General features: G+C 36.5%; 1 protein-coding gene across 1 annotated transcript; it reads left to right on the top strand.

Annotated features, from left to right (window-relative positions):
- The first annotated feature begins 6,128 nt into the window (after window positions 1-6,128).
- Window positions 6,129-8,240, top strand: LOC112717157 (geraniol 8-hydroxylase). The gene is made up of 2 exons (XM_025769261.3): window positions 6,129-7,243; window positions 7,483-8,240. The coding sequence occupies exons 1-2, from the start codon at window positions 6,359-6,361 to the stop codon at window positions 8,080-8,082; spliced, it is 1,485 nt and encodes a 494-aa protein (XP_025625046.1). The 5' UTR covers window positions 6,129-6,358; the 3' UTR covers window positions 8,083-8,240.
- The last annotated feature ends 13,164 nt before the right edge of the window (window positions 8,241-21,404 follow it).

Raw genomic sequence — 21,404 nt, 5'->3', positions numbered from 1 at the left:
TGAAATAATGCCATTGTATTATAAGGATGAGATTAACTTTCATAATCTAATGCGAATCTTTTTATTATTTTGTTTGTTATTTGAATACTATCTATTTAAAATAGTTACTTAAAGAGAGATAAAAAAACTTTTAGATTTATCGTTCTGGTTTGCTTCTTATTAATCCTTACTTAATATACTCAAATTTAATGGCTTTGATGGTAGTGAATTTTTGTAATTAGTTAAAAAATTTAACTTTTTCTTTCTCTCTCTCCAATCTTGAACAAACTCAATTTTATTATTAAATAGTTTTTTAAGTTCAGATTTCAGAATATTTTTAACTTTTTGTATAAAGGTTAGACTTAATAAATTACCAAAATTCAAACCTATTCTCTTAAACTACTTCTTGATCGTACAATTAGAATCGTTTAAACGGAAGATCATTAGACCCTTAAAGTTTTTAAAGTAAAAGAAAAATACAATAAAATAAATTAATTAAAAAATCTATTAAAATAAAATGGTTTACAAAATAGAATATATATATATATATATATATATATATATATATATATATATAAACTAATAAATTAAAACTTACATTACATGGCTCATGAGTTAGACAAATAAAGAGAAGAAAATAATTATAAAGGTTGAAATAATAAAAAATGTATAACATAATTTTTATTTTGTCACATTTAAATGTTATTATATGTAAATCTAATAATTAGTAAAAAATAATATTATCTAATGTAAAATAGATTAAAAATAAAAAGAGATTAACAAAATCAATTAACAAAATTCTAAAAAATTAATTAACAAAGTTTTTATATTGCTACATTTGTTGTGTGATATGTCGAACTAATAATTAATAAAAATAATATTATCTAATGTAAAATAGAATACAAATAAAAAAAAAGAAGTTAACAAAATATGTGTGAGAAATTTTCATTCTATTGATAGGTGTAGGCTTTTTTTATCTTTTATATGTTAATTATGTGATAAATAAAAAATATAAAATTAACTAATTTTTTTGCAATACAATTTAGGAAATTAATAAATGTCAACCATAGTACTCTATATAATTAAATATCAAATCCAGTACTCTACATAATTAATAGCTTAGATAGTTTAGGAAATTAACATATTAATGTTTTTAACGAATCTTTGATGGGTGCGAATTTTCTTGCGTCCTATATATATGCCAATCAAATAACTTAGCCAATATGTAAAATAAATAATATTGTGGTAGACAAAATTAATAATTTAATTTATTTTCAAAATAAATATTTATGTATTCAAATTTTGAACATAATACTCTACATAATCAATATTTAAAAAATTAAAAAAATATTATTACAAAGTAATTTAAAAAAAATAAGTTAACAAAATATTTATAGAACTCTTTAATTCAATTACTGATAGGTAAGGACATATAAAAAACATAAAACACATATCAAATAAAAAGAAACTGTTTTCTTTCTGCATCAAATTGATAAGACAAAAAAAATATTTCTTTCTACATTAAATTTATAAAAAAAGACATAGTAGTATTTTCATATGTCAAAAGTTGAGAATAAATTAAAAAAGCAGATAAATGATTGAAAATATAGATTAGATAAGTAAACTAAAGAGAAGAAAAGATATAAGTGGATGTTATATGTGAAAATAGTAACCGCTGTAAGACTAAATGAAATTAACAACTGCAGTTGACGAAGGCAATGAAAGAAGACGAAGGCGAGAGTGTTGAAGAAAGGAGAATAATAGAATAGCAAGAAAAATACAGAAAAGTAAAAACTAAACTACTGAAAGGATAACGTACTCAAAACAAAAGGATATAAATTAAAATTAATATAAGATTAAACAAAATATGAACATGATAAAGAATGAAGACAATGACAGAACAAACGATATAAACTAAAACTAACAGAGCATGAAGATATTGATAGAACAAACGATATAAACTAAAACTAACATAGAATTAAACAAAGCATGAAGATGATGAAGAATGTGAAGATATTGATATTCATACCAGTCCATTTTCTTTGTATTTATTAGCAATTTACAGACTGTCTTACATTTTTTAAAACTGTCATTTTAGTGGGAAGTTATTGGATTTTTCAAAATAAAATTTATGTCTATTTTGTCATTATAATTTAGTTTCCAAAATAGTTTATTGTAGGATTAATATAGTCCAAAAAATTGGACACCAAAATCATAGTCAACTCTCTGTATTGGCTTTATATATTGTTGTTAGACGTATAATATATATATATATATATATATATATATATATATATATATATATATATATAGAAAAAATAATAAATTAAAACTTACATGGCTCATGAAATAGAAAAATAAACAGAAGAAAATAATCATAAAGGTTGAAACAATAAAAAATGTATATCATAGTTCTTATCTTGCCACATTTAAATGTTATATGTCAATCTAATAATTAATAAAAAATAATATTATCTAATGTAAAATAGATTAAAAATAAAAAAGAAATTAATAAAATCAATTAACAAAATTCTTATTTTAGGTCGCCAAATTATTTGAAAAATCACTGTCAAACTAATAATTAATAAAAAATAATATCGTGGTAGACAAAATTAATAATTTAATTTAGTTTTAAAGTAAATATTTATGTATTCAAATTTCGAACATAATATTCTACATAATCAATATTTTAGAAAATAAAAAAAAATTATTACAAAGCATTTAAAAATAATTAACAAAATATTTATGAAACTTTTCATTCAATCATTAATAGTCAAAGACATATAAAAAAATAAAAACAGATATCAAATAAAAAGAAACTGTTTTCTTTCTGCATCAAATTGATAAGACAAAAAAAATAATTTTTTTTACATTAAATTGATAAAAATAAAAGGAGATACAGTACTATTTTCATACGTCAAAAGTTGGGAATAAATTAAAAAAGCATAGAAATGACTGAAAATATAAATTAGATAAGTAAACTAAAAAGAAGAGATATAAGTGAATGTTATGCGTAAAAGTAGTAACTCAATGAAATTTGCAACTGCAATGGATGAATGCATTGGAAGAAGATGGAGGCGAGAGTGTTGAAGAAAGGAGAAGAACAGAACAGCAAGAAAAATATAGAAAAGTAAAATCCAAACTGCAGTGGATGGAGGCAATGGAAGATGCGTTGTTATATTTATAGAAGTAACAAAACTGTTTTCATTTTAGTGGGAAGTTAATAGAAGTAACAAAACTGTTTTTATTTTAGTGGGAAGTTATTAGATTTTTTAAAACAAATTTTATGTCTATTTTGTCCTTATAATTTGCTTTATTAAATAATTTATTGTAGGGTTAATATAGTCCAAAAAAATTGGACACCAAAGTCATGGTCAACTCTCTGTATTGGCTTCATATATTGTTATAGATTATTATTATTATTATTATACAAATCTAATTTAATCATTTTTAGCTTTTAACTTAAGGGTTTTTTTTATTTTAATCTACACTTTTTAAGTTAGATTTTTTTTCTTTAAGTAGAATATTTTAAGTTTATTACTTTTAATTAGTTTAGTTTCATTCATAGGAATGTATATACTATAATTATAATAATATATCTGGGGTATTCACTCTTGTAGTTTAGTAGGGTGCTATAAATTAAATTTGTTAGTTGAAAAGGTTGTTACGGTAATCTAAAAATAGATAGTTGAGAGAATCAAAATTTTGCTGGTATAAATTGTAGCCTTTTAGATATTCTGTAGGTTTTAAAATTAGGATTTACGTTAATTTGCTAGACATTTATTTAGGGTTAAGTACGATTTTTATCTTAAGGTATAGGTTGAAAATTTTTTTTGTCTTCGATCTTTTTTTCACTACAAAATGGTTCCAAAGATTTTAGTTTGTTTTAAAATTGTCCTTTGGACAAAAATACCTTTCCCTTTTTTTCTGCAAAATATAAAAATAGAAACAGAAACAGACAGAAGCAGAAACAGAAACAAAAGTAGAATACAGTAAAACAACAACAACAATAAAACAATACCTAGAAGAACAACACCAACAATAATAATGGATAATGAAATAAGAGCAACAACAAAAGCAACACCAGAAGCAGAAGCAAAAACAGAAAAATTAAAGAAAAAAGGGTTGTGGCGGTGGTGGGAGAGGAGGAGTTACGGCGGTGAACTGCGAATCGCGAGGGGAGGAGAGTTGCGGTGGTAGTGGCAAATCGCGTGGAAAGGACTGCGGCAGTGGTGGCGACGCCGCAAATTGCGACGAGAATGGCAATGCGGTGGTGGCAGCGACGTGAGTGTGTGCTGAGGAAGAAAGGAGCAGGGATGACGGCGACATGGAGAATCTCCACCCTCCATCACAGGTGGCGGCGCTACCTTTCCCACCCCGACTCTCTTTCTTCCCGCCCCCCTCTCATTTTCCCCCTCCGATTCTCTTTCTCTCCCCGATCGTTCTCTTTCTTTCTTTTTTCTTTATTTTATTTTATAATTTTTTTAGTTAGAGATAAAATGGTAATAAAAATAAAAAATTTGGTAAAAATGATGATTTTAAAACAAACTGAAATCTTCAAAACTATTTTGTAACAAAAAAAAAGATCGAAGACGAAATAAATTTTTGGTGTCTACGATAGAGACTAAAATCATACTTAACCCCATTTATTTAAGATGAAAACTCACATACATTTGTTTTCATGTGAAATTATTAGTCGAAAACCGTTAGATAATCTAACATATTTAATTAAATTATTATCTATCAATTTTTAACCAACAATTTCACATGAATATAATAAATATAAGTCCACGTGAGTTTCTACCTTTATTTAAAAGCTACCAATTAAATCAGTCCTTTAACTTTTACCCACAAATACCGGCTTGCATATGATTTTGTTCTTCAAGTGAAGTTGTACCGAATGTGAAGTGAATCATGTTGAGACTTTTCACTTCTTTTTTACTGGAGAATGTATCTAGTATAGAGATTGGTGCGTTGTGAGTGCAATATGAAATTGAATTGATGAGTTGACGGAAAGCCTCTTCCTTTATGTTTTGTACGTGTGTGCTAGTAATATCAACGAAAGAAAATGTTTTGAATTAGAAATTAGAAAAGAGAACTTCTTTTGTTTTAAAGTATGTGTCAAATGTATGAAAGAAAAAGTAACGAGGTTATGTTTGTGTATGTTAGTAGATAAGCTTGATTTAAATTTCCAACATCATATCATATAGATTATCTTACTTTATACATTTTCGTCATCTTGATTCACTCCAAAGGTTAGTAAGCTCAGGAAATTATGACAGAGCAAAGATATATAGGTGGCACTTTTCAATAGTTAACAATTTAACATATATATATTTACAGGAATGCTAAAGAGACAAAAAATGACAAATAGTTCAGTCAGGGCAAAAAACAATTTCTACCTAGACTAAGAGATTTTTAGTTGATTCTTTTTATCCCATTCATGCCTGTAATAACTACTTGTTGTAATAAAAACAATTCATACTTTTAATTAATTTTAGTGTTGCTATCTAGACTCCAAAAAAGTTGACTAACTAGTATATAAGAATTAAAAACTGCAAGTGCACATAATTATTGTTTGTTTAATCACACGTGCTTCTGTAGTGTACGAGTCTCAACAGATTTCTAAGGAAGCCATGTGTTCCAGAAGTTGAGTTATTGAATTTTAACACAAGAAAAAGCTCAGCACAACCACCAAAACGGTAGAGCACATAGAACAGACATAAACAATAAAAAAGATAGTGAAAGTCTACCAAACACTTTTATTAAATTTTGGCCAACATTTAGTTAATAAAAGAAAAATAAATAATTATCTATTATTAGATGAAATTTTACATTATTAAAAATACTATTAATAACTAATTGATGATTATAAATCATAAAATATGCTGCTGGTTTGTCGAGAGAACCTCTCAAGTGTTTGATTCTTCCATCTTTATCATATCTCTGTCAACGCAAACTATCATTTCTGACATTAATTATCATCAACATCATATGGAGTAATAAGAAACAAGATTCTTATCAAAACTCATACAAATTAAACTTATATTTGAAGGGGTGAAATTTTCAATAATTATTTTAATTTGTATTCGAGGACTATCACAGTAAAATTAATTTATACAAAAACATTTCTCATGTCAAAATATTTTATACAAAAATGTTTAATAATGTAATGTGTATGTCTTATTTATCACTTTCAAATAAAAATAATATAAATGAAAATGTTTGGTAAAAAATTATCAGAAAACAGCCAAACTTTACATTTATTAATTGTTGCATTCGAACCCCCACAATTAATGGAATGGTCCTCAATTCCTCACCACTCCAGCTCTTTCTTTCTTTCTGTCTATCTCAAACATACAGATCTGGGTAGAATAACATGGACGCAGTGATGAGTTCCGTACTCCTGTTCCTGTTAACCGCAACCGTCGTCCATCTCATTGGTCGTTCCCTTTCCACCAAACCATCAAAACACAAGCTTCCACCAGCACCCAAGGGCATCCCCATCTTCGGAAACCTCCTTCAGCTCGGCAATAAGCCACACCAAACTCTCGCCACACTCGCCACCATCCACGGCCCAATCATGCGCCTCCAGCTAGGCCAAGTAACCACCGTCGTCATGTCCTCCGCCGAAACAGCCAAGTCAGCCCTCCAAATCCACGACCAGCACCTTTCGAACCGGAAGATGCCAGATGCAATGAAAGGCGCCGGCCACGACGCTTACAGCATCCCGTTTATGCCGGTTTCGCCACGCTGGCGAGACCTGAGAAAGATATGCAACAACTTGATCTTCTCCAGCAAGAACCTGGATGCCAGCCAAGAGCTGAGGCAAAGAAAGATAAGACAACTTTTGGCGGACGTTCAAGACAGCAGCTCTAGAGGCGAAGTAGTGGATATTGGTAGGCTCGCTTTCATGACCACAATCAACTTGTTGTCCAACACCTTCTACTCTCAGGACCTTGTTAGGTCGTCCGACGTGGCGGGGGAGTTCAAGCAGCTCGTGACCAACATAATGAAAGAGGTTGGGAGGCCCAACGTGGCGGATTGTTTTCCGCTGCTGAAGGCGGTGGACCCCCTGGGCATAAGGAGGCGGACGGGCAATTACTTTGGGAGGCTGCTGGAAATCTTTAAAGGGTTGGTTCGTGAGAGGTTGCGCCTCCGGAGTGACGGTGGTTACTGTCCCAGGAATGATGTATTGGATCTCATGCTCCACAATGAGAATGCTCAAGACATGTATAAGGACAAGATTGAGCGTCTCTCGCTGGTATGCTATCTTCACACGAGCACATTTTGTGAGTTGTAGCCATCAATTAACCATCATTAGTATTTTTAATGGTATGAAATTATATCTAATGGTGTGAAATTACACGTTCTTTTCTTAATAGTTAAATGCTAACTAGATTTTAATAAAAGTGCTGGCTCTGGAATCTTTCTCATCCTCGGATTACCATTTTTCTTTTCAGAGATACACTTGTAATTGATTGCATTATTGTGCTAGTATAGGACTTGTTTCTGGCTGGAACAGACACAATAACATCTACAGTGGAATGGGCGATGGCAGAGTTACTGCAGAATCCAAAGGTGATGTCAAAGGCGAAGTCAGAAGTAGAGGAAATAGTTGGAAAAGGTAAGGTAGTGGAAGAATCAGACATGGCAAGACTGCCATACTTGCAGGCAGTAATAAAAGAAACACTCCGAAAGCACCCGGCAGTTCCCCTGCTGCTCCCTCGCGAAGCAGAAATGGATGTTGAGATCCAGGGATACACGGTGCAAAAGGGGGCACAAGTTCTTGTTAACGTCTGGGCTATTGGAAGGGATCCAAACGTGTGGGAAAATCCGCATGTGTTCTCGCCTGAGCGCTTCTTAGGATCCCAGATCGACTTCAGAGGCCGCAATTTCGAGCTCACGCCGTTTGGTGCTGGAAGAAGGATATGCCCCGGTTTGCCGTTGGCCATGAGGATGTTGTTCTTGATGTTGGGTTTGTTTATCAACTGTTTTGATTGGAAGCTTGAAGCTGAGGATATGGACATGGATGAAAAGTTTGGTCTTACTTTGGAGAAGGCTCAACCTGTGCGTGTTATTCCCCTCCAATTAGCTGCTTAGTTTGGTAACTCACTTTTTCTTTTTTTTTTTAATGAAAAAGTATAGCTAGACAATAAAAATACGAAACAATGTAAACAATAAATATAACATATGTTCATTTTACTATGTGTGCGAATAGTTATTCTAATATTATTAAGATTTAAGTGCATAATTTAAAAGTATAGTGTATTTTTATTTGATTGATAATTGTTCATGTTATTATGTTGTAGCCATTTTCTGTACTAAACTACTAATTAATTCATCAATCATCCTTTCATTTTCTGAGGTTATTCTATTCAACATGAAGCCGGTAAACCAATGACTTGGTATATATATTTAGGGGGATGCTTTCATAAAGATGCAGAAAACGTCTTTTTTTAAAGATATTTTTTAATAATTAAAATTTAACACATATAATAATTTAAATTATGTTTTTTTTATCAAAATTAGGTCAGAAAAATTAATTTGATAAATGAATAGTGAATCAAATTTTGAATATGTCTAAATTAATATTATTTTTTATAAAAAATTACTACAATACCCCTATTATATAAAATGATTAAAATACTCTTATTATATATATTAATTTTGAAAATTCTAAATTCTAGCCCTTTTTCTCTATTGTTATAAGGTTAGAATTTAAAGTTTTTAAAATTAATATATATATATATATATATATATATATATATATATATATATATATATATATATATATATATATATATAATAGAGATATTTTAGTTGTGTTTTATAATAGGAATATTATAGTAATTTTTTATAAAAAATATTAATTTACACCAATTCAAAATTTAATTTATTAATTTTTGTGCTAAACTGATTTGTCCACTCTAATTTTAATAAAAATAATATAATTTAACTGATTATATGTGTTAAATTTTAATTTTTAAAAAACATCTTTAGAAAAAGATGTTTTTAACATCTTTATTTAAGTGGCTCCCATATATTTATATATATAAAGCAACTTTATATCATTAACAAAATTATTTATTTCAAAGGATATATTATTGTTTTACTTTGCTATTTATCCCTTTTAAATAATAAAATACTAATTAAATAAAAAATATAAATAACCAACTTTTGCTTAATTAATATTAATCAATTTAATGTTTAAATATATAATTTATGATTTAGAATTAAGAATTAACACCATTAAATAATCTTCAATGTACATTTTTTGTTTATGATCATGAAGTAAAAAGCGTGACCATATATTTTATGATTATTATTTTTTACTTTAGGTCACGACTTTTCAACTGTAATTTATTTTGGCATTATTGTAATTTATTCTGGCATTATTATATATCTATGGTCATGATTTTTATCTATATTGTAGTGCTTGTAATCAAAATAATATATTATAAGACTGCGTTTGAAAGAAAAATCGACAAAAGTAAATTAAGTTTATGTATTATATTTGATATAAAGTGCATCTTATATTTAGTATAAAATATACATAACTGAATTATATCTCAATATTCTATTTGATTCAAAATAAATATGAATATAAAATAATATTTACTAAAAAATTTTAATTTTAAAAAAAAAAATTTAAATTTTTAAAAATATTGAAGAGACTAAAATTTTAGCTTTAGACTTGGAATTATGATAGATGATAGGAGTGGTAAAGATGCAGAAACCTCTTGAGAATGATGAAGAGCTAAGGTTCACAATTGATGTCTGCTATTATTCTCTACCATTCTTCTTTATCTTCTTCTTCAAATAAATCCTTTTCAGCACTTGCAAATTAAACTACTATTAGCTAAGCATGATATTGAGGCATGATTGGTGTTAACGAGGTGTGTGCTCCATCAAACTTATGCATCTTCTTACAAATTACTTGTGGATGTCAACATTTAGTAAAACACAAAATTAACGTAATAGACTTTAATGCATTTAAAATAAATTGTAACGTTACCAGTAATTCAAATTTTGGTGTAGTGCCACATGAAGAATTCATGGATAATTGTTGGTGAATTATTTGCAACGATAGTGGTATTTAAGCTTATTCGACTCTAAAATTCTGTACTCCACATTCCATCGAATATTATAGTTCTTCACTGCCATTAGAACTACATCACATTTCCTGATCGACCTTATGGCCAACTCGAAATTCCACTCCACCATCCATATTGTAATCCTCCCAGTCATCGACATTCAAAAGATAGTTTGGCTGCATTGTGTTCAAATTCAAAGTGAGATAATGACTAGGAACTTCTGATAATCGAGGAATGGCCAAAGAGGGAGGTAGGAGAAGCTGACCAACACCGTCGGTGGGAGTCTCCAACACATACTCATCAGCGAAAGTTGTATCACTAGACAACCCGAACCCAGCAACATAAGTTGAATCGCCCTTACTGTCGTACTCGTCGACACTATCATGAGGCTAGGCGTAGTGGATCGGTGTGGTCTCCAATGGGACAACTTCAGAACTCGAAGGAGATGGCCACCACCAACAGCCACGTCACAGACCGCAGCATACAACTCCATCACATGTTGTGGCATTAGCTGTGCATGTACGTCAAACATTATCCTCACATGCTGATCCCTATCAATCCAAAATGACTTATTGATAAATCCATCGTTCGGAAACACGTGCAGAAATATATATGCAACCTGCCCAACCTCCTTGGTACATATTCCCTCCATATTACTCAGTATGACCGTCTTTAGCGCATGTAAGGTATCAACCTGGTTGGTGCGCAACATGACAGTCTTATTAGACTCGAAAATTACTCCTTCATCACCGTGTTTGACTATTCCATTGGGATAAACCACAACAAAAAAGAATTGATTATTCTCCATATGAACAAAACAGAAATAAGAGGAAGAAAAGATTGATATGTGAATTGTGAGAGAGGGTTGAGGAATGAGCTCTATAAATAGAGTTATTCTCCAGTATATCTTAGGTGTAAAGACACCTAAACCATAATATACATATCACAGGTGCTGAGACCCAAATTACACCCTTGACTATATCTCGAATGTTGAGACTCCAATTAAGAAGTTGTATTTATCTCGGGTGCTGAGATCCCTTTCTTAGTTTCCATATATCACGGGTGCTCAGTCTTCGATCTTTATGGTAACACATATCCTAGGTGCACCCAAGATATGTCTCGGCGTCGCCCGGTCATAGCACGAGGTCTCAAATGCCGAGACATGCTCAATTTTAATATGGCCCTCAGCATCCGAGATGTGTACGAGAACATATTTTTATAACAACTCTTCTAGGGAGACAATGAAAAATCTTAACAATGTGAACAATGAGCTTTGAATTTGGTCCAATATAAGAAGAAGAAAAAAACTCAAACAGTTATTTCAAAAAAGTAACTATTCCTACTCTAATTTATCGAAGGAGTTCAACTAAACACCCTCTTCCCCCCAAACCGTCTGCCACCCCACCCTCATCAATCATTTCACCTCTCCGGCTGTTAGAAGCTCCCTCACTGGCCATTATCGTCCACCCCATGTAGCCCCCTCCCCCATCATCATCACGGGATCATCATCAAACAACCATTTATGTAGTTATAAAAATAATCATCCGGTTACCTAGTGAAATGACCATCCAACATTTGTTAATTGTATATACTTAAACTGAATCAAACAAAATAACCATCCAATTAAGAATTAAAATAACCATTTACATACCTAATGAATTGAATATCGAACACATTTGCGGGGTGGAGAGCGTCGACGCTGACGCATGGAAGCATGGGAGGAGATCCAGCGATGGAGCAGCGACGCAACGACAACTTCGGCTAGACGAGGTTGCGAATCTGCTCCGTGGGCTTCGAACTCGAATGCGCAGCGGCCAGAGATGGAAGAGGAGGAGGAGTCGAATCGGTGAGAGGAAGGGCGGCGTACGAACAGCACAACGGGAGGCGGCGGCCTGTGGTGGAGCTTGCATGGTCGACGTGTTGGTGGGCTGTGCGAGGGACGCAATGTGCACGAAGGGAGTGCCTGCTCGAACGTTCGTGGAGAGCTGCGCGGCATCGGCTGGTGTTTTGGGCGGCGGCGACTGGTGTTTTTGGCGGCTTTAGAACGAAGAGAATGGACGAGAGAAAAGCTCTACAGAACGAAAATCACGCGCGGAGAAAGGAGGTTACCATATACTTAACTGCACCATTTGCAAATCCTTATTTTTTAAAAATTCAAAATTTAAAATGATTAGAAATTAATTAAATTAATTACCATCTGATTTAATTTCTTTTTTAATTCTATTGTTCATATTGTTCACTAAACTCATCGTCTTTCTATACTTTTCTTTTTGTAAATACCTCATGACGTGTACCCCTATCAAATCGGCTAACAAACCCAAGATTGTGGACCGACCTTAAAGAACGGAAACAATCAAAGCAGCACATCACCAATCGTAAGCCCAACGATTATCTCCCAAACCTTATCCTCAAAACAGACTACACTACCCAAGGACGACTCCACACCAGTCAAAGATACTAATAACTGCATTCGCCAAGGATCTCGGAGGAAGCAAGTTCCATCATTAACACAACACGCCTATAAATCTAAGTCCTCCAACTCACAAAAGGCAGGTCATAGAATTCATTCTCACTTCATTATTCTTCATTCTCCTCAAATACTTACTTGAGCGTCGGAGTGCTTTTTGTAGGTGCTCCCACCGTCGTGTTTCAGAGAGCCGGGGTCGAACCACACCGTTGCGCCTGGACGACGTATAGCTCGGTCTATGGTTCCAGTGTTCAACTGAAAGCTACATACCTCAGCGTACTCAGGACAGAACATTTGGCGCCCACCGTGGGGCCAGAAAATTACGCTAACCCCACTTTTGTTTAACCACATATTGCTTCATATTTTTACACGCAGGATTGCACAGCTCCTATGGCTGACAACGGAGTCTTTCAACCCTCTCAGGCTAAACTTATGGCCCAGTTAACTGACCTACAAGCAGAAGTAAAAAGACTTACTGAGCTATCCAATCAGAATAATACCAACAAGCAAGAGGACAATGGACACAACGGAAAAGGCAACACGAGCTTACTGAGCATCGACCCGCCAAAGGAGAAACTGACCTTGGATAACACATTTTCCGAGGAGATTACCAATTACCAAATGCCAAAACATTTTACATTACCTTCCTCACTCGAGCCATATAAGGGGATTGGTGACCCTCGGGCTCACATTAAGAAATTTCAGTCTATGATGTTCTTTAAGGTAGCGTTTGGTGGAGAGACAGAGACGGAAAGACTGAGACTGAGAGACAGAGACTGAGAGACAGAGATTGAAATAAATCTCAGTATTCTGTTTGGAGCAAAATGAGAGACAGAAACTAAAACAAAAATAAAATTCTAATTTAATTTGCACAAACAGTAAAATTAGAATTAATTAATTGAAATGAGGGTATTTTAGGTATAAAATGTTATTAAAGTTTCAGTTTTCATCTCTAAAAATTTTAGTCCCTTGTGTCCCTACTTTTTGGAGGTATTGAAATACTGAAATTTTAGGGATAGAGACACAAATTTTAGTACCAGTCTCTGAACCAACAAACATGATATTGAGTCTCAGTCTCTCAGTCTCTGTTTCAGTACCTCAAAACAAACACTACCTAATGGACCTAAAAATGAACCTGTTCTTTGCAGGGCTTTTCCAACCTACCTCGACGGTGCGGCCCTCCTTTGGTTCTCAAAACTACCTGAAGGATCAATCTCTTCCTTCGAGGAATTGGCAAGATCCTTCACAGTCTACTTTGTGGCTGCACGCATTTATGTCCACGGGTCAGATTACCTCGGCACCATCCGCCAAGGTCCACAAGAAAGCCTGAAGGACTATTTAACTAGATTCGCTGACGCAACAATGGAGATACCTGATCTAGATCCTGCCGTCCATCTCCATGCCATAAAAGCCGGCCTCAAGCCCGGAAAATTCAGAGAAACGATTGCCGTCACAAAACCTAGAACCCTGGAGGAATTTCGAGAAAGGGCCGCAGGACAGATGGAAATTGAAGAACTCCGCGAGGCTGAGAAAGTAGACAGAAGGCAACCCTGAAAAGAAGAGAACCGAGCAATCAGATCAGAGGACAACAGAGACGCCAGAAAAATGTTTAAACTTACACCGAAGTTTGACAACTACACCAGGTTCAACACAAAGAGAGAAAGGATCATCAAGGAAATACTCAACGCCAAAATCATCAAACCCCCCGTTAGGGCCGGAAGCTACTAGGACCAACGATTCGTGGACAGGACCAAGCACTGCGCCTTCCATCAGAAATATGGTCATACCACCGACGAGTGCATCATAGCCAAAGACTTGCTGGAAAGATTAGCCCGACAAGGACTCCTTGACAAATACATCGAAGGCACGAGGCACAAAGGAGCAAGGACAGATAAAGATGAGGAACAAACTCCGAGGAACAAAGAAACTGACAGATGGCCGAACAACAATCCCCCAAAAGGAGTCATTAATTGCATATCAGGAGGATTCGCATGTGGCGGAGAAACAGCCTCAGCACGAAAACGAAGCTACCGCACTATGCTAGCAATCGAAGGAACAACTCCACACAATAACAAAGAGGCGGAGGACCTTGAGATCACTTTTAACCAAGTAGACATATCCTCGGCCGCACTACATGCAGACGACCCAGTGGTGATTTCCATCCAAACAGGGGAGTTACTGGTAAGAAAAGTCCTTCTGGACCCAGGTAGCAGTGCAGACGTTCTCTTTTATTCTACATTTTTAAAAATGAACTTATCTGAAAAACTCATACAACCCTCCTCCGGAGAACTAGTAGGATTCTCCGGAGAAAGAGTACCAATAAAAGGCTATATATGGCTAAAAACGACAATAGGTGAAAATCCATCATCCAGAACCCTCGACATACAATACCTGATAGTTGACTGCATTAGTCCTTACAATATTATTCTCGGGAGACCTGCTCTGAACATGTTCAGAGCAGTAATATCAACTTTTCATATATGTGCTAAGTTTCAGGCACAAGACGGCAGAATAGCAACAAACCACTCAGACCGACAACAAGCTTGGCAGTGTTACAACTCAAGCCTAAAAAGGTCAGATACAAGAAGGAAACAACATGAGGTCAAAACAGTACAAACTATGGAGGAAGTCTTATCCCTAGCCGAGCTTGATCCCCAAGGAGACTCACAAGAAAGACCGCAACCAACGGATGAACTCCAGAAAATCCAACTGACATCAAAACCAGAACAGGTAACATACATCGGTCAGGCGCTACAAGACCAAGAAAGGTCGGATCTCATAAAGTTACTACAAGCCAACTCTGACCTGTTCGCTTGGACCCCAGCGGACATGCCTGGAATAAGTCCAGACGTCATCTGTCACAAACTTGCCACCAACTCAACAAGCCGACCTATAGCTTAAAAGAAAAGAAACCTAGGAGGGGAGAAATCAAAAGCAGCCTTAGAAGAAACCAGCAAACTCTTACAAGCCAACTTCATCAGAGAAATCCGCTTCACCACATGGCTCTCAAATGTGGTAATGGTAAGAAAAAACTCAGGTAAATGGCGCATGTGCGTCGATTTTACAAATTTAAATAAAGCATGCCCTAAAGATGCCTACCCCTTACCATGCATTGACAAGCTTGTAGACAACGCATCAGGTTTCAAAAGCTTAAGCTTCATGGATGCATACTCTGGGTATAATCAAATACTCATGCATCCTGAAGACCAAAGCAAGACAGCATTCATAACGGAACATGGAAACTTTTGTTATCGAGTAATGCCGTTTGGCTTAAAGAATGCAGGTGCAACCTATCAACGCTTGATGGACAAGGTCTTCCATCACCAAATAGGACGTAACATGAAAATCTATGTAGACGACATGGTCGCCAAGACCATCAAAGAAAAACCACATTGTGATGATCTCAGCGAGCTATTCAGACAAATCCGAGCATACAATATGAGGTTGAACCCGGAAAAGTGTGCTTTTGGGGTAAAAGGAGGAAAGTTCCTCGGATTCATGCTCAACTCACGAGGAATCGAGGCAAACCCCGAAAAGTGTTCGGCAGTACTCAATATGGCGAGCCCTAAAACAATAAAAGAAGTGCAACAACTAGCAGGAAGGATAGATGCATTATCTCGATTCATACCCGCGGCATCAAACCGAGCACATCACCTTTTCCAAACAATGTCGAAGAACAAAAAATTTCACTGGACAGAAGAGGGCGAGAAGGCTTTCTCCGAGCTCAAAGCGATCTTATCAGCACCACCCGTGCTGCAAAGGCCAGAAATTGGTAAACCTTTATATTTATATTTATCTATTTCAAATTATTCTATAAGTTCGGCTCTTGTCCTCGAAACAGGGAAAATACAAAGGCCAGTGTACTTCGTCAGCAGAGTCCTGCAACCAACAGAACAACGATATCCGAAGATAGAACAACTCGCCCTGGCACTGATAACCACTGCGAGGAGACTAAGACACTACTTCCAAAGCCACACAATTGTAGTTAGGACGAACCAACCATTACGACAAATACTAACGAAACCAGAACTGGCCGGACGTCTCACCAAATGGTCCATTGAACTTTCAGAATTCGACATTCAGTTCCAACCCAGGTCGGCCTTAAAAGCACAAGTACTGGCCGACTTCATCTCAAAACTAACAACCGACGAACACGACAAGTTTTGGGAACTGCACGTCGATGAAGCATCGAGCCGAGAAGGAAGTGGAGCAGGGGTCATCCTCAAAGAAGGGGACAACGTAATAGCCGAACAGGCACTCCAGTTCCACTTCCCAGCAAGCAACAACCAGGCCGAGTATGAGGCCCTTATAGCAGGACTCAAGCTCGCACTAAGCCACCAAGTACAAAGCCTGACAGCACATTGTGACTCCCTCATGGTGGTTCAACAGATCCGAGGTGAATTCCAGGTAAAAGATCCCTTGCTAGAGCAATACTGGCTCATAGCAAAGGATCTCATTTCAAAATTCAGCTCATTTACTATACTGCATGTGCATAGGGAACAAAATGTTAGGGCGGACATATTGTCCAAACTTGCCGCCACTAGAGCAGATACACAAACATCGGCACTATCACAACTCACACTCACGAAACCAAGCACTAAACTACTACACATAGAAAACATTAACCGCCTCCATGATTGGAGAGCACCTTTTTTGGAGTACATAAATACAGGTACCATACCCAGTACCAAGCCCAACCAACAACAGTTCAGACGTAAAGCAAGCTTCTATACAAATATAGCAGGAGAGCTATACAGGCGCCGTTTTTCGCAACCATTGCTAAAATGCTTAAACAAAGATGAAGCAAGAGAAGTGATGAGCGAAATCCACGAGGGTGTATGCGGAAATCACATAGGAGGACGAGCTCTCGCAGCAAAAATAGCTAGGACAGGATATTACTGGCCGACCATGAAGAGAGACTGCTTAGCAAAAGTCAAGGCATGTGACAAATGCCAGAAACACGAAGCCATCTCCACAAAACCGGCCGAGGTATTGCACTGCATGGAGGTAAGCCGGCCTTTTCACAGATGGGGGCTCGACATCCTCGGCCCATTCCCATTAGCGCCAGGACAGGTAAAATTCCTTTTAGTATCTATAGACTACTTCTCAAAATGGATAGAACCACAACCCTTAGCAAGGATAACAGCCGAAAAGGTACGATCTTTTATATGGAAAAACATAATATGCCGATTTGGAATACCAAAAGAAATTATATCAGACAATGGTAGACAATTTACAGACAATAAACTCGGCTCATTTTTAAGAAATTTCAATATACAGCACCATTTTAGCTCGGTCGAACACCCACAAACTAATGGGCAGGCCGAAGCCGCTAACCGAGTTGTACTGCAGGCAATAAAGAGAAAGCTCGATAACGCGAAGGAAGAATGGGCCGAGCTGATCCCGGAAATCCTGTGGAGTTATAACACCACAATACACAACACTACGGGCGAAACACCCTTCAAATTAGTCTATGGCTCAGAAGCATTGATCCCAGTGGAAATCGGGGTGCCGACATTAAGAGCCGAATTATGCAACGACCAACACAACCATAATATTAGAAGGGCCGAACTCGACCTCGCCGAGGAGGATAGGGAAATCGCCGCCATTAGACAAAGAGCCCAGAAACAACTTGCAGAAAGAAAGCACAATAAGAAGGTAATACCGAGAACTTTTATGGAAGGCGATCTAGTACTCCGACGAACAGAAGAAGCTAGATGACCTCCAGCACACGGCAAGCTCGCCGCAAATTGGGAAGGCCCATTTCAAGTAATAAAAGTGCTCGGCTTGGGAGCATATCAACTTCAAACGTTGCAAGGCAACACAATACCAGAAAACTGGAACATCTCTTCACTAAAAATGTACAGATCATAGTTTGTATAATTTAGCGAATGAAGGTACTCTTTTTTCCCCTTAGAGCTTTTTTCCCGAAAGGAGGGTTTTGCCTAAGGAGGGTTTTAACGAGGCCGGACGCACAAAATGTTCAAACATATTTAATCGTGGCTCAATACTTCAATCACAAAACTGCCTACCAATAAAAAACGAAATCAACAAAATATGCACTTACGAAGTCATACTACCAAACGTCAGCCAAAACAAAGCGTCATTTTTACAAACAAAAAATAACACAAGTCCAAAAGGCAAGACATCGGCCTGCCAAAACTCAAAGTCATCACAAAATCTACCAAACAATCAAATTACAACTAAGAAGGAGGAACATTCTCGCCATGCTCCTCCACAGTCCCATCCACAACTAATTTATTGCCCACCACAATTTTGGTCATATCAAGCTGATCCTTATCAAAATCCGGAGCCAATAAAGCGATTTGGCTCACAGCACGCTCGATGCCATACGAAAACATCTCCATTCCATTTTCTTCTAACTCATGGACTCGGGCTGTGAGTTCTCCTTTAGCAACGTCGTTACCCTTCACCTCAGCCTGTAACAGACGAATCTGACCCCTCAGTCGGGTCACATCCTCTTCAGATTCCTTTGCTCGGGCAGTAGCACTAACAATAGCATCCTCTTTCTCTTTCACTACTTTTTCCAATTCGGCAATTTTCGTTTTATACGATTTTTCCAAAACAGCAGCCTTATCCACTACCTCCTGCTGCTCGGCACCAATGAGCTCGGCAGTACGGCCAACACAGAGTAAGCGAGAGGCAACAACCTACAAAAACTCATCCAAGGTAAAAAACAAAATTAAGAAACACAAAGGAAACCAACGCGAGCACAAAAAAGACCACCTGAACAAACTTGCCAAGCGACTCCACACCAACTCGACGAGTCATAAGCATGTCACTAGGATACTGTGACGCCCTCTCAGAGAGTTAAGCAAAGTTGAACTGCTCACTCTAAAGGGATTGGAAACTAGATCCAGCAATGAAGCCATGAATCTTCCTCTGACGATCAAAAGCAAGCTTTCCACCACCCAAAGCCTCCTGACCGCCCTCTGAAATAACCTCCAAGGACTCATCATCCCTCTTTCTCTTGAACGAAGAAGCAGGATGGGCAACGGAAGAAAGGGCTTGCTCCCCAGCACCCTTTCGGTCACCAAAACCACCAACACCCTTCTCTTTCTTCTTATTCAAAAAAGATTGCAACCTGTTAGGATCCAACAAGGGAGCTCGGCCACCTACAAAAAAACATCAAGGTCAGAAAAACTCAAGAACCAACATAAACAACGTATAGCCAAAAACATTACCTATGTAAGCCTTCAAACCCTCACTATCACCCGAATCACACAAATGCAAAATATCAGAAACGGACATACACTCCCCAGCAGCAACACTCTCAACAAGAAAATCCATCATAAACTCCTCCTCCTCACTCCGTTCGGAGGCTTCAAGGATCTGGCACGGCTCAGAACACCAATAAAGAGGAAATTTTTCACTAAGTTCATCGTCCAAATAGAAAGGATACTCAGACTCGGCTGAACGGACTTTAACAAAGAGAGATTTGAAATTTTTAAAAGATGATTTGTAAAGAAGGAAGAGAGATCGACCCGGAAAATTGCTAAGACAGACCCACAAACCCTTACGCACGCCTTTCGCTTGAAAAAGCGAGAAGAATAACGACAACGAATAGGGAAATGAAAGGTAATCCATCAAACATTGAAAAGCACGAAGGAAAGCCCAATAATTGGGGTGCAACTGAGACGATGCACAGTTGAGCTGAGTAAGGACATCACACTCGAAAGAAGAAAAGGGGAACTTGATATCAAGCTCAATCATACACGGGGTATACATATAAAAATACTCCCAATCACCCCTCCTCTCACAAACCCTATCACTACTGGAACAAGGCTGAAGTTCAATGACAACACCCGAACCACCCCTAACAAAATTCAGACCCCTCAACTCAGAAAGGGACTCGACACTAATAAAAGAAGAAGAACGGGTTCTGACATCATCATGAACCCAATGATATGGATCATCTTCTCTAACTTCAACCGCCTTCAATTTCTCTTTTAACTTTTCCCCGCCATGAAAAAAGAAACAGTAGCAGTAAAAGAAAATAGAAGAAAATCTAACCTTTCGCAGACATAGCGAGAATAAAACGGCAAGAAGAGGAAGCAATATAGCGTAATTTCCAAAACACACAAGGTAACTATTATTGCAAAGCCCACTATTGTAGAAGGTAAGTTAATATACACCCACTAAGAAACGTGGGAAACCCAAAAGGCAATAAAGAAACAATAAAGGTGACACGACTCACGAAGACACGCAAGTAAAACCATTCAAACCCTTTTTCAAAATTTTTTCAAAACAAAATCACAAGTTAGCCACGTGCGAAAGTCAAAAGCTCGCCTACCGTTTCATACAAAACACTAGACGACCTTGGGGGCTATGACGTGTACCCCTATCAAATCGGTTAACCCAAGATTGTGGACCGACCTTAAAGAACGGAAACAATCAAAGCAGCACATCACCAATCGTAAGCCCAACGATTATCTCCCAAACCTTATCCTCAAAACAGACTACACTATCCAAGGACGACTCTACACCAGTCAAAGATACTAATAACTGCATTCGCCAAGGATCTCGGAGGAAGCAAATTCCATCATTAACACAACATGCCTATAAATCTAAGTCCTCTAACTCACAAAAGGCAGGTCACAGAATTCATTCTCACTTCATTATTCTTCATTCTCCTCAAATACTTACTTGAGCGTCGGAGTGCTTTTTGCAGGTGCTCCCATCGCCGTGTTTCAGAGAGCCGGGGTCGAACCACACCGTTGCGCCTGGACGACGTATAGCTTGGTCTATGGTTCCAGTGTTCAACTGAAAGCTACATACCTCGGCGTACTCAGGACGGAACACCTCATATTTTATGTATTTCTGTAATTTATATATTTATT

Source organism: Arachis hypogaea, chromosome 10, assembly GCF_003086295.3.
Source record: "Arachis hypogaea cultivar Tifrunner chromosome 10, arahy.Tifrunner.gnm2.J5K5, whole genome shotgun sequence".
NCBI classification, from domain to species: Eukaryota; Viridiplantae; Streptophyta; class Magnoliopsida; order Fabales; family Fabaceae; genus Arachis; species Arachis hypogaea.
Note: the sequence above shows the minus strand (reverse complement) of the source record. Positions and strands in the feature narration are given on the sequence as shown.